Genomic DNA, 14,395 nt, shown 5'->3' with positions numbered 1-14,395 from the left:
CTTGCAGGTAATATTTATATATGACGCTTATAAATATGTATATATGTATATGTAAATTTATTTATAATTTTTTCCAGTACAATTTGTTGTTTTAAATATGTCGATAGACCTGAGATTTACAACACTCAAACATGTAATTATCCTATCAATTATAGCTTTTTAAAGCTTTTTCTTAGTGTCCTGGGGATATCGATAGTTTCGGCTGATTCGACTGACTGAAAAGCAATAGCTGAATAAAATTGCGCATATACAAACTAAGTGACTAACATAATTATGAACTAATTTATTTGAGTTTTGACAATTTATTTACATTTCCATTTAGTGGTTTATTTAATTTAAATAATAACCTTTGGATCTAGTTCGTGTATTCAAAATATCGTTCACTGTTAAACAGTTCCGAAATGTTAATGTTATTGGCACTGTTAAGCAACATTTCTGTTTGGTATTTTTCATAAATAAAAAGTCTTTGCAGCTATATGTGTGTGTGCGCGTCATTTTAGAGCGTGAATTTTCGATTCGGTAAAAAAAACGTAAAAAAGCTAATCAATAATATTTATGAATGTTTTAAAAATTGATGAATTTGAAAAAGCATTAAAAATATAAGCTAAAATTCGGTAATTAATTGTTTTAAGCTCCAAGCAACGCCGAACGACGTGCGAAAGAAAAATTTTGGTTTCTCTGTGCCAAAGAATTTACACACATGAGTGTATACGCATACACACACATACGTACGTGTGCATACACAAGTATATTTATGTAGATGTGAGGCTGTTGTAAGAAATGTGCAAAATTTTATAAAACATCCAATATACAAATTGTGTTTAAAGTAACGGCGAAACACGTTAGCTACTCTATTTAATTGTCGATAATACAGTGGAAGCTGCAAAAGTGAGAGAGCTGAGAGGAGCCAATACACAGTCTTGTGAAACTGTATGCTAGATACAAAAAAATAAATAAATAAATAGAAAAACAGAAAATACATGTCTATGCATGTAGAAATGTGCATGAATGTATTAAAAAAATAGACTATCATACATGCATATATGTATCTGTATATAAAAGAGCGCGCGTGTATATTCCGAGTGTGAAATATGTACATTAATATGTCCGTGCATACATAGGGACCGCCGCCAACAAACCACACACACATACGCAACACGCACACAGGCTGTTTCGATGTTTCGTGTTTCTGTTTGTGCGAGTGTGTGTGCTTGAATGTAATGCGAAAAAGCAACGTAACCGCTGACGACGTCGGCAGCTGGCTTCAGCATCTAGGAGCAGCATCCTTGTTTCTTTTCCTGTAAGCGCGCTCTCTTGTTGCTTTCAGTCTGCAGATGTGGATGTGGATGCTGTTCAACAGCAAACCCCCAACCCCTACCACCACCATCACCACCCCAAAACAGCAGCCGTGGACTCAGTTTTAACCGCAACAGTCGTAGTCGCAGTCCACTGAGTCCCCGCTGTGTATTTTGATCAACTTTTCACTTTTCGATAAGCTTTGTTGCTGTTGCTTCGACAGTTTTTAGTGCTGTTTATACATATGTATGTATATTTAATGCAAATCATAAACAGATTACTATTATCAAATCGACACCGGTGTCAATGAAGTTTTATTGGTTATTCCCCTACCATATAGAAAACTAATAATAATCCAAACATTTTTTCACATTCAAATATGTAGTTCCACTATGTATTCAAGTTCTTTAAACATTATTTGGCTGTGACAAAGTTATTGTTGTTCTTAGGTCTCGCAAAACAGCTGTACATTTGAAGCCCTGACAATTTGATCGCAACAGTTTCCTCTATATATATATATATATATGTGTGTGTGTTTGTTGTACAATTCTGGTTTAGAGTTTAAAAGTGAAGACTAAACTAAACATTCATCTGTTAGAATACAGGACTTAACAGTGAAGTAACAGTATGTTAAGCATGTTCTCAGCAAAACAGACAATGCACGTGTGTGCAATAAGCATCTTAGTATTTATAAAAGCTATTAAGTGGAAAAATCAACTTGAAAATAATTTTAATATTTCCCATTTTTAATTCGACCAAACTTATTGCCTGTTAATCGCATTATTAATTATTCCTATGGGTAATTGCCTATCTGTTTGTCAATAGGTTTTTCTTTTCTAAATACATACATAGACTCATGCACACATACATGCATAGATATGCAGGTGTGTATTTTAATGTGAAGCCAGACGTCATCAGTAAGCTTAGCTTCCGTTACCGTTGTGTCAGTTTCATGCTCTCGTATGATGCGCTCCACTTTTGGATGCTATTTATAAACGCTTTTATATGTATGTATGCATGTACTCAACCCACACACTAACACACAGTCAAAACACATGCGCAAGAATGGATTCTCTGCTGGGAAACAGCTTCCTTAAAATCTGCATACATAGTTCCGCTTCCGTCCAAAATGTCTGTACATGTACAGATGTGTGTGTGTGTGTGTTTTTAGCGCAGTCGCAGTGTGTCTAGAATATAAAACGGATTGATGATGCATGTGTGTTTGTGTAATTGCGTCTGTGTATGGGTCACACAATCATTCAACTTACCGGGCAGCATCCACATGTTGAGGCGCGTGCAATTGCCGCTTCATTCCTTTTCTCTTTATACACATACACACACACACAAAACTGAATTGAACTGTAGCTCGCACTCAAATTAAATCAGAATAAAATACACTCAGGCGAATTCCCCTAAAATTGGAAATGAAGCTGCATCGTTAATGAACTGATACGCATATCAGCATGAAAATTCTTTTCTATAATCTTATCGTGGGAGACATTTTTTGGTTGCCGGCTAAGTGAACCCACTTGAAATAATGAACAGGAAGCAATTTAATTATTTTTTACTTGATACTCAGCTAAAAAAAAACGTTCAAAATTAAAACCAAAGCAGATAAACTAGTAATAAAATTCAGTTAAGTTAAAAAAAGATTAGAAAGATAATTTACAGCTATGAAGGTTTACTTAGCGATGAAACTTAACGTTTTGATACACATACAAATCACAATGCTACAATTTTAGGGTGAGCCAAAATAAATCTTAAGCAGAAATTTCGAGACTTATCTATTGTTGGTTTGTGACGAAAAATGTCGTCGCTTTTACGCGTGTTTTATTGTTAGTTAGTTAATAGATTACTTTTTAAAATATTTTACAAAAAAAAAAAAAAAAAACATTTTTTTTTTGGGTTTAAAGGCAATTCAGAAGAAAAAGGGCCACTCAACAATTTGCTGACGTCCTAGTGTCAATGTGTGTATTTGACGATTTAATGCTGTTATTGTTTTGCTTGGCAGCCTAGTATTTGTATGTACGCTAATACACATGTATTGTTTATAAATTTGCATAAGCAGCAGCAGCAGCAGCACATGATGACTTTTCATTTTCTTTTTGATTTATTTTTATGATCAGTTTTTACACCCGTTGCGCTTTCAAGTTGAATGTCACCTGCTATGTTAAATTGGGAGGAGCAGTGCTTTAGTGTGAGGAGCAATTGCTCCGAATGCAAATACACAGCAATAAGAATCGATATACGATTGCTGGCTTTTGCGGTTAACTCTTCACTTTTATCTCTTTCGTGATGCAGCTGATCTCTATTAGAAGAGTTCGCAATCTTGCATCCTCTTTTATTTTGTTGTTGTTTTTAACGGCTAAATGTTAAATGCTGTAATTCGGGTATTGCTAAATGTGATTATTTTTGTATACTAAATAGGCTGACCGCATTTCAACACCAATTGCACGCCCACACTTGCACTTAGGCAGCGTCAATAGCAACAAGAACAAAAACAATAATAACAATAGTAAAAGCAGCTGCTGTTAACGCACAGCAAAACGAAAGTGTTCTCAACAAAATAGTATGCATAAAAATAGTTTTCAGATAAATAAATAAAAGCGTCTCATGCCAGCGTCGTTGACAGTTTTGTAGCCTAAAATGCAATGATACTATAAATGAATTAAATCGCATAGCATATATGTACATACATATGTATGTACAAACATGCATAGTATGTATGAGTTTGCCTACTTACATTTGTATGCTTAAATGAAATGAAAAACATTTTCAAGTTTTTTTTTTTTAATCTCCATTCTCCTGCTTATGTTTGTGTGTGGGCACACACATGTGTGTATGTATTTGCAGTTAAGAACTGAAAGCCGGCTCAGCGGGAGGTAAATTTTGCGTACGCGTGAAATGTGAGGAAATGCCGCGCCGGCAGCTGCCATATCGATGTCGACAACTTCAACGCCAACAGCAGCAGAAGCAACAAATACTACAAGCAACAAAAAGTATCGTAACCCCCAGCAGCATAATTAAATAATTGCCAACAGATCGATCTCCATCTGATAAATTAAGTGTGAAGTGAAAGAGTGATTGAGTGAAGTGCGTCCGAACAATTAAATAATAACATTGGCAAGCAAATTCATAAAAAGAAAAGAAAGAAATAATACGACAAATTAAACAAGTTCTTTAATCGAAATATTGCAATCAACCGAATAAGGCGATTTTCAACGTGCAGTAAAAATGAAGCGGCGCAATGCAGATTGTGGCAAATTACGTCGCCCAATGAAGCGGAACAAAATCACAGAGGGCATGTATGGCAGGTAAGTGTTCAAATACCACCAACACATCTTCTCTATTTACGTATATCACGTATGACGTATTAGAGATGAGCGCGCTTAACGATATGTTCAAAATAATACGAATAAAAGAATGAGAACAAGAATACAAACGTAACTACCAGTAATTACATAAATATATTTAATATAATTTTAACGATCTTAATTATTTAAGAAATCTATATGCTCTTACATATGTTATAATCTAGCTTTGGATTCTTTTTACATGTACACATAAATCTTGTGCGTAAACATTAAAATTGCTTCAATTTCAACGCATAAATTATGACATTTGAATATCGTGCTCGTGTCACGCCAACCAAACACGAAGCGTGCCCAACTCTTATATGTATATGTATATGTATATATGTATATACATATGTATGTACGCATACATACATATCTATCCAGTTTATCGCGCTGATTCGCATACCGCACTGATCGCGTAATACATAATTCTAGATATGGTTGGTTCATAACAAAACTTGTATTAAGCTGCGCAACGTCAAATTTATTTATATATAAAAAAAATAAAATCAAATGTTACTTCAATAGAATAATATAAATATATTAATTAAAAAATAAATGATTTCATTATTACTATTTTGTAAATCACATTGATATTCATTATTATTCGTTACGAGTATTGATAAATGAATTATAAAGTTTTAATTAGAGTTCATATTAAATATTTTATTAAAGAGAAAATCAAAAGCAAATAAAAATATATTTAGCATAGCTATAAAAATAAATAGAAGTATTTAGTCAGGGTCGGTTTGGCCAATTATAAGAAAGAGTTCTTAGCTCTGTTTCTTCTTCTTGCTTGTTTAATGCTCTGCTGAATGTCTCAATGCTGTCAGAGTTCAGCACTCAGAGATTGTCACGTTGTTTCTGATTTTATTACGCATTTATTTGTTTGTTTACATTTTGATTTTGCATTTTATTTGTATTTATTTTTAAATACAACGATATACATATATACATGTTTATGGTCATATGTATGTATGTGTGTTATTTTCGAACTAATTGAGTTAGATAATTTATTCAGCGCTTGTTGTTTGATTGTGTTTGAAAGCTATAATTGAGCGTAAAACTCAAGTCCTAATCAAATTATTGATGAATCTATTAATCAAATATGTATGTGTTAGGTTTTTTTTGGATCATATATGTATAAAAGCTTAAGATTGTAGAATCTCGTAATCAATTGAAATTTCTATTTTGATTATTTCAGCACAACTGTTCTATACATGAAATTTCTAATACTTTGGGCCATTGTGATGGTGGCCGACTTTATGTTTATGTTCCGATTTGAATTCCTCTGGCCATTCTGGCTGCTGCTGCGCTCCGTGCATGACTCCTTTAAGTACAAGGGCTTGGTAAGTAATATAATAATGAACAATAAATCTTGCTTATCGGCGCTTTTGATGCATTTGATTTATTTATATATTCCTTATATATTGTGTCCTTCAGGCATTTTCTGTGCTATTCGTTTGCATTGCAATAACATCGGATCTGGTGTGCTTGTTCTTCATACCCGTACATTGGCTGCTCTTTGCGGCTAGCACGTACGTCTGGGTGCAGTACGTCTGGCATACAGGTGCGTCTGCATCATCATCATAATAATAGCAATAATAATAATATTTATCTATGATATTTTTGGCATATCTAATTGCAGATAAGGGCATCTGTTTGCCCACTATTATATTGTGGATGTTGTTTGTCTACCTGGAGGTGGGCATACGATGGAAAGACAGTCGTCATATGCCACATCTGGACCTATGCCGGCCGTTTGCCGCGCACTGGTGAGTGACCACAAATGGTTTGCCCCGTTCTTGAAACTCGCTCTAGAACTTATTCTTATTCTCTTACAGCATTGGCTATCCAGTGGTTACGCTTGGCTTTGGCTTCAAAAGCTACGTGGGCTATCGTATGCGGCAGCGCAAGCAGCGCGAGGTTGCTAAAGAGAATGAGTTCTATATGCAGCTGTTGCAGCAGGCGCTGCCCGCCGAGGAGGCTACCGATGAGGCACAAATCGCGGGCGCGACAGCGGTAACTGTTGCCTCCAATGGAGCTGTGGTTGTACCCAACGGCACGGGCGGTGCGCCGGCAGCGCTCACCACATCGGCCTCGACCCAGGCGAATGGTGTTTTGGTAACTGCAACGCAAGCACAAAATCATCACGAGCATCATCACAGCGCTGGCAGTGGTGGCGGTGGCGGCGGAAGTGGCAGTGGCAGCGGCTCCGGCAGCAATGCTAGCAATAGCAATCATCATCATCATCACCATCACAATAACAATAATAATAATAACAACAACAACAGTAGCAGCAGCAGCAGCAACAACAATCATCACACCAAGGATAACACAACAAGCGATAGCAGCACAGCGACTGCGTCAACGGCATCGGCAGGAGCCGCTGCTGCTGGAGCCGCAACATCGTCCGCATCTTCGTCAGCGTCCACAAACACATCAGCCTCTGCGACAGCCAGGCAATCAAATTCAGCAGCATTAGCAGCAGCGACAACAACAGGTGCAGAGCATTAACTACTCGTATTAGATTATATTCAGCAAACAACTTTCCCATAAAATGTGCCACTTGCATAGCTTATCTATGTGGCTAGAATTTTGTGTATGTAATCAGTAACTAGCAAAGCCTCGTAGTCTCCTGGCAACCACATGAAATTTGTATATATATATTCATATGAATCACTGTAACCATAAGCGATAGAAATCAATCATGTATATATGTATAAAAATGAAACTAAATATGTAACTGTATTTACAGCAACCGCAAATGGTCATGTTGGCGGTGGGTCACGGAATCATCGGCGTAGCATGGACAAGGACAAGCATCGCAACAAGAGCGATGCAGGCGACAATGAGCACAACAATGGCATGCGGCATGGCGGCAAAAATAGCAGCAGCAACAGTAATAGCAACAGCTATCAGCAAGTAGATGGCAATGCAACTACAACAAGTAATAACAGTAAGGAGAAGTCAGACTGGGATAGTGGCAATAGCAACTATCAACAACAACAACAACAACCGCCGCAACAGCAGCAGCAACAACAGCAACAGGGGGCAAAGGACAAACAGGGTGCATTGAACAAAAAGAAAACGCTTAATTCGAAGCAAATTGATATCGCCCCCTTGCTTGCAGACAAAAAGACGCACAATGCTGTCAGCAATGGCAATGTCCTGCAGTTCGAAACAGATGAGGCACCGGTCGTGGAATCAGTGCCTCAGGTGGAGAAGGCGCCGAAAGGTAAGTGATAAGCATTGGCTTACCCAATCTCTGATGTTGTAATCCAATATTATTTTTGTTCCGCAGGCCGTCGAAATCGTGGTAAGAAGGATAATTCAGCCAAAGACAATCATAGCCAGCAGCTGGCGCAACAAAAGGAAGCAGCAGCAACTGCTGCACCTGCTGCCGCGTCAACTGCTGCCAGCAACAGTAACAGCAACAACAGCAACAACAACAATGATGCCAGCTCCGTTTCGTCGTCGACCAGCTCGTCGTCGAGCAATGCCGCCGCTGCCGCCATCTCGCACATTGCCAGCAAAGTTGTATCGAAGATATGCGAAACATGTATTAAGCTAGAGGCAGATGTTAAGAAATATCGTGCCGAAATTAGCCACATGAAGCAAATCGAGAACGAGCTGCGCCAGAAGCTGGACGTCAATCTGACCAGCAAATCCAGTTTGCAGGCCAAACAGAAGGAGTGCGACGAGCTGGAGAAGCGCATACAGGAGCTGACCAATGCACGCCATGCCGATATGCTCAGTTTGCAGGCTGTGGAACGTCGCCTGAACGAGGAACGTCGCCAAAAGCAATCTCTTGACGCCCAGCTGGCCAATGAGAAAAAGGCACGCAAAGCTGCCGAGGAGAAGGCGGCACGGCCCGAGTGCAGCGCCCAGTGCAAGCAGCGTCGCCAGCAAATGGAGGAAGAGTTAAAGCGCGTGCGCAACGAGCTCAAACAGACCGAGGGAGCCATGCAGGTGGCCGTGGATCATGGCCGCAAATTCGAGCAGGAGGTGAGTGCAACAACAAAAACCTAATTTGTTAATTATAATACCTAAACTCTATTTCCTTTAACAGTATCACATGCTGGAACTGAAGGTGCAAAATCGCGAATCCACGCAGGCGGATGCTGAGATGCTAATGAATGCACTGGCTACAATGCAGGAGAAGAACACAACGCTGGAGAAGAATCTATCCGCAGAGACGAGAGTTAAGCTGGACTTGTTCTCGGCTCTGGGCGTGGCAAAGCGACGGCTAGAAATAGCTGACAGTATGTATAGCCAGGGGAATGACAGAGGAGTGCAAATATATAATGAACAAACTGTTTTGGCTTGCAGGTCAACGCCGGTCCAAGGAGGATGAGGTCATTGATCTCAAGGCCAAGATAGCCCAGCTGCTGGCTGTAATGCCGGACACGCTGTGCCTGAATACGGGGCCGCATGGTAGCGGAAGCATGCTGCGCATGAACGATACACCTCCGCTACAATCGGGCGGACCGGGCCCGTCCTCGCCCATGCTTAGCCTGGGCGTCGCGCAAGATTATCAACAGCACCAGCATCAGCAACATCAACAGCACCAGCAGCATCAACAGCTACAGCAGCAGCACCAACAACACCAGCAACAGCAGCATCAACAGCACCAGCAGCACCAACAGCAGCAGCAGCATCAACTCCAGCAACAGCAACAGGTTGTGCCCGTCTCACAGCAGCAACAGCAAATGGTGCCCGTCAGTGTGGCTGCAGCGCTGCATGTGGTGGCCGGCAATGTGGTCAACGGTGGTGGCGGCGGCGGCGGCCTATCGACGCTGGATCCAAATGCCAGCGTCTATACGCCCAAGACCGGCAACATGATGGTGGTGCCGCCGGTGAATATGAATCCCAATGGTGCGGATGCCTGACGCCAGCAGCATCAACAGCACCAGCAGCACTCATCGGCGTTATCGTCGGTGAGTGCATCATCCTCGCATCAGCTACTGAGACGACAAGTATGAGATTATTATAATTTATATGAAACGTAACAGCAAACAGCATCAGCATCAACATCAGTATCTGCATCAGCATCCGCATCCGCATCAGCAACGGCAACCGATAGATTTGGACTAGAGTAGTCGATAGATGGCAAACGGCAGGTGGCAAATGGAGCGTAGTTTGCATATGATATAATGAATGTCCGTACTCTAAGCATAAGCAGTTTCCTTTAACGAACCACCCACACAACTACAACAGTATCACATCTCAATGTACACCCCATTATCAATTATCAACTATTAATTTCCATAACTCAGAATTGTAGCCAAGATACATTTCGCAAAAGCAGTTAGTTGATTGTTTCCCAATTCCACACAGTATGAATATGCCCCAATTATATATATGATTTTATTTTTTGACCTATCTCAAAATGACCTCAGATGTCATAGAACTTAATTAAATTAGAATCCAAATATTTTTGGGATATATTTAAAACGAAATGAAATGGAAATTGTATTCCTAATGTTCGCATCCAGTTCGAGTTAATTAAATCCACCCAAACTTCGCTTCTCGAAATACATTAACACGACACTCATTCATTCATTCACACTCATTCATTCATTTACACTCATTTGGCAGACTCGTTGCGCGAGTTCTTGATTGATTTAAACACATTTAAAATATAAGATGAGTAAACGCGAAAGATGAAAAACACTAAAAATGAAAATATTAATTTGTAATTGAAAATGCGAACGAATAGATAGAAATGAAGAAAAGAAAGATCTGTTTACTACTTACTTTACGAAACGCTGTGAGAGTTGACCAACTTTTAGTGATGGCTTTTGGAATTTGGCGTGATTTATGCTTTTTAGCCAAATTGTCTGCCCTCTTTCAATGGAATTTTTGAAGTCTGCGCCCTTGATTTATTATCTCATTAAATTATTTTTGTTATAAACTTTAATTGTACGCCTATTATGTAGAATTTAACTATTTTGAAAAACAAAACAAACAAAATACCAACAAATTTCTTTTTAAGTTTTAATTTATTTGTTGCTCTTCCTAAAAGAAAAAGAAAAAAACAAAACAAAAACAAACAAATAAAAAAGCAAGTTGAAAATGCTTGAATTTAAATGCGAAGAAAACGAAAAACGAGAACTATTTTGTTTAATAATAATAATAAAAAACAAACAGAAAAAGAAAACATTTAATGCTTGACGCTAGTAAATATTTGTTTTTAATTTATGTTAGCTTTTTAGTTGATTTATAATTTCTCTATTTATTTGTAAGAAGTTCCCTCAATATAAATGTATATATTTCAATGAACTGAGTAACCCGCCGTGGATTAGCCTCAAATCAGTGTCAAACCAAAACAACTCAAGTCTAACGTCAGGCTATGAATCCAGTTTCCATATTCAAAATGATATACTATATGCTGCAGACGGTTTCCACGGCCATTTTTGCCACATTTTCCACGCTATGGCTGATCGAAGGTAAGTGGGGCTTTGACCCAGCCCACTCGACGCCAGGCTGTTGCCAATTTGATAGTCCACTCCGCAGAGAGTCTGATCAACCTGATGATGTCCACGTTTCTGTTGGTGCTGCGCGTTGCCTGCCATCCGCTGATGGTGCTGCCCACAATCTTTGGAGTCTACTATCTGATACGCAAGGTGTGGCTGCGACGTCGCCAGCTGGGCGATGGTGAGGCAATCCAATCCACGGGGCGGCGTCCCAGCTATCGCTCGCCACGAATCGGATCTTATCGCAGCATGGGCAGCACATCATCGCGCAGCAATGATAGCTGTGATTACGAGGACGACGAGATTCGTGGCTTGCAGAGATCGTAGTTTTATATTGGCCTTACTTTTTGTTTGTTTTAATTGTAAATTAATGAAGTGAAATCTTTGGTTTGATGTACTAGATTTACTCTTACAAATGCAGACACAAACTACACTTACGCGAACGAACATATTTTTATATGTATGTGTATAAAATTGTACTTAAAACTAATACAGAGGCCTCTCCGCCTCGCTGAGTCCCGCCCCGATTCGCCGATGTTTTCATGGTTTCTGTAGGGATGACGTATCCATTTTACACAATAGATCCGCCACCTTCAGCAGCATTGCATTGTTCTGCTGGTCGGAGGCCGCCGAGCTGCTGCTGATCATTTCGGCCAGGTGATGTATGTACTTATCCACGCTCTCTACGTTGAGTCCGCCAGGATGCACGGCTGGCAGCGTAACGCCACTCAGCGTCGCGACGAGTTTCTGCCGCAGGTTCTTTGTATATGTTGCGAGACGGGCATTCTCCTCCTTCAGCTCGGACACTTCGGCCATGATTTTCGCATGGCCGGCCTTTGTGTTATCCACATGCTGTTCCAGCACTGCATTCTGCTGCTCCAGATCTGTTTTGGTCTTGCGCAGAGTGCGCAGCTCATTCTCTGTGCTGCGATTGTGCTCGATAAACTCGTTTGTGTAGATGGGTATTTCGCCTGCTATGCACGGACGTTGGGCCGCAGGGGCGCAGGAGTTGAGTGCGGGCGGTGTCGGTGTACGCTTCACTTGAGCTAGCGGTATATCATCCGGGTCTGGTGTTGGTGTACTCAGCTGCTGTTGCTGTTGCTTGTTCACCCCTCCAGTGTGCTTAACAATAGTTTTCTTTGCGCCAGCAGTAGCGGTGACTGTGGCGCTGCTATTGGCTGCGTCAATGCCGCTGCTGCTGTTGTTGTTGTTGTTGTTATTGGTTGCCTTTTCCTTGGGTGTGCTGGCATTTTTGTTATCGAATACCTTCTTCGCTTTGGCCAATTCGGTTGCCACTATTTCGGGATGCTCCTTCAGGAACTTGTGCATTTGTTCCTGATATCTGAAATTTTGAAAACATTGTATGAGTGATGGATGATATACAACATATTGTGTGAGAATGTGTATGTGTTCAAATAACTTCTCGTATTTTATTTACAATGCCTTATCCTTGGCTGCAGCCTCCAGATACGGTGCCTTTCGTTCATCCGTCAGCTGGTGCCACTCCTCGCCAATCATTTTCGTATGCTCCAAGGCGGTGCGATTGGGATGCTCGCGACGCAGCTGTTCCCTACGATCATTCATGAATCTCACATACGAGTTCAGTGGCATTTTCGGTGCTCCAGCCACATTGATGCGTCGCTGGGTGAGCTTCTTCAGCTCCGTGTCCAGATCGTTGCCAGTCCCCGCATTTCGTGCTTTTCCTTTCTTCTTTTTTGTTACTTTGCCGGCGCCGACGACGCCGCCGCCTCCAGTTGAGATATTCAAATGGCTTTCCTCTTCCGCATTTACTGATTTGGCAGGCATAGCTACTGCTTGCTCCTCCACTGCTGCACCTACGTTCTCTGCCGCCTCCTGGTTTACTGCACTTTTGTTTTCTTGTTTGCTATCCATAATTGATCAATTTGCACTTATTTTTTATTCTTGTTTATGTCTTATCGATAGTTCTCCAATTGCAACTTTGCGCTTTGTTTACTTATGAGGATTTTGTTTTGTGCAAGTGCTCTTCTGTAAATATTTACTATTTTTTTTTTTTTTTTTTGACAAAAATAAAAACAAATTGCAATAAACTGAGAGATCAATTTCTGCTCTCTTAGAATATCGCATATTTTGTTGTTATACAAATAAGTGTTATACAAGAACAGCTGTTGCCACAAAGACAGGGATGTACAGCTTTAAATAATTGTTGTATACAATAACTATATACTATTTCTTTATGTGGTATAGTATATTATATAATTTTAATTTTGAATTGGCGTTGTAAATTCTTATGCATTTAAATACTTAGCACTATCATTTACTTGACATTTCGGATCATTGCGCGCACTGGCAACACTGTGCTGACGCACTTCTACATTTACGCCGTGACGTCATCAAAATGTGGCGCGATTTTGATTATCGGCTTATGAAATATCTGCGTACTTTGTACAATAAAAACAATATACATATATATATATATAACCGGCAGATAATACTATATAGTTTAACAATATATGGGTCAATAAATCATACATATATATGCATATACATATGTATATATAAATCCTATTCGCAGATAATTGAAAATAAAAATTCGATATTTTCCGTTGTGGTTTTTTCTATATTTTGAATATTCATATACACTTGTGGTCTGCATTGTCTTGGATAATTGTTTGAGCACGATACAATTACAAAATATATAATTAGCCTACTTGAATAACAGGTGTTAAATATAAATAGAAACTTACAAACAAGCTTAGCATTTTATCAATATCGATGATAAATTCTGTACAATTTAAGCAGCTGCAACTGCGAACTTATACTATATATATTAAAATTTATATATAAGTATGTATATGTGTAGATTACGAGCTAAAACACTTAATAATGAAGGCGGCCAGCCACATATAAAATTAAACATAAATTAACAATGTTAAGAGAGATATAGATAAAAAGAGAATTGGCTGATCCAATGCGATTTTCAATTTGAAAAATGAACAATAAAGCCTCTCATGTGAGTTGAAGTTAAATTAAACTGGGAAATAGTTCATCGAAATTGCTTTCCCAGGGAAATTCCTCATCCTCGGTGTGCATCGGAATGTCACTATCCAAATGCGACAGAGTCGTCGACGCTGGGGAGCCAATCACCGACTCATAGCCATGATCCGATGTGGCCGAATGCATAGAGAGTGCAGGTGATTTGGCTAGCGGTGAGATGGCTTTGACCCGCGGACACAGGAACTGCTCAATGGGCTCGAAATTTAGATGGCTGGTCGCTTCATCGTC

The 14,395-nt window shown here is 39.7% G+C and overlaps 3 protein-coding genes across 4 annotated transcripts; 2 read left to right on the top strand and 1 right to left on the bottom strand.

Moving 5' to 3' along the window:
• The first annotated feature begins 447 nt into the window (after nucleotides 1-447).
• LOC108654395 (macoilin) lies at nucleotides 448-10,723 on the top strand. Of its 2 annotated transcripts, XM_018105686.2 has the most exons (11): nucleotides 448-614; nucleotides 4,150-4,610; nucleotides 5,857-6,001; nucleotides 6,096-6,222; nucleotides 6,301-6,427; nucleotides 6,497-7,155; nucleotides 7,411-7,722; nucleotides 7,786-7,890; nucleotides 7,957-8,660; nucleotides 8,725-8,917; nucleotides 8,985-10,723. In XM_018105686.2, the coding sequence occupies exons 2-11, from the start codon at nucleotides 4,531-4,533 to the stop codon at nucleotides 9,542-9,544; spliced, it is 3,012 nt and encodes a 1,003-aa protein (XP_017961175.1). In that variant the 5' UTR covers nucleotides 448-614; nucleotides 4,150-4,530; the 3' UTR covers nucleotides 9,545-10,723. The 2 variants fall into 2 exon arrangements, with proteins under 2 accessions (XP_017961175.1, XP_017961174.1); XM_018105685.3 differs by having other exon boundaries at nucleotides 7,411-7,890.
• Nucleotides 10,724-10,933: 210 nt separating this feature from the next.
• LOC108655201 (uncharacterized) lies at nucleotides 10,934-11,658 on the top strand. Its single transcript, XM_018106937.3, has 2 exons — nucleotides 10,934-11,104; nucleotides 11,172-11,658. The coding sequence occupies exons 1-2, from the start codon at nucleotides 11,008-11,010 to the stop codon at nucleotides 11,456-11,458; spliced, it is 384 nt and encodes a 127-aa protein (XP_017962426.1). The 5' UTR covers nucleotides 10,934-11,007; the 3' UTR covers nucleotides 11,459-11,658.
• On the bottom strand, nucleotides 11,515-13,253 carry Hmg-2 (High mobility group protein 2). Its single transcript, XM_018106936.3, has 2 exons — nucleotides 12,570-13,253; nucleotides 11,515-12,473 (listed from the first exon to the last, which is right to left on the bottom strand). The coding sequence occupies exons 1-2, from the start codon at nucleotides 13,022-13,024 to the stop codon at nucleotides 11,672-11,674; spliced, it is 1,257 nt and encodes a 418-aa protein (XP_017962425.1). The 5' UTR covers nucleotides 13,025-13,253; the 3' UTR covers nucleotides 11,515-11,671.
• Nucleotides 13,254-14,395: the final 1,142 nt, after the last annotated feature.

This window comes from Drosophila navojoa, chromosome 5 (assembly GCF_054131105.1).
Source record: "Drosophila navojoa isolate 15081-1374.11 chromosome 5, UAZ_NAV_1.0, whole genome shotgun sequence".
Classification (NCBI taxonomy): Eukaryota; Metazoa; Arthropoda; class Insecta; order Diptera; family Drosophilidae; genus Drosophila; species Drosophila navojoa.
Note: the sequence above shows the minus strand (reverse complement) of the source record. Positions and strands in the feature narration are given on the sequence as shown.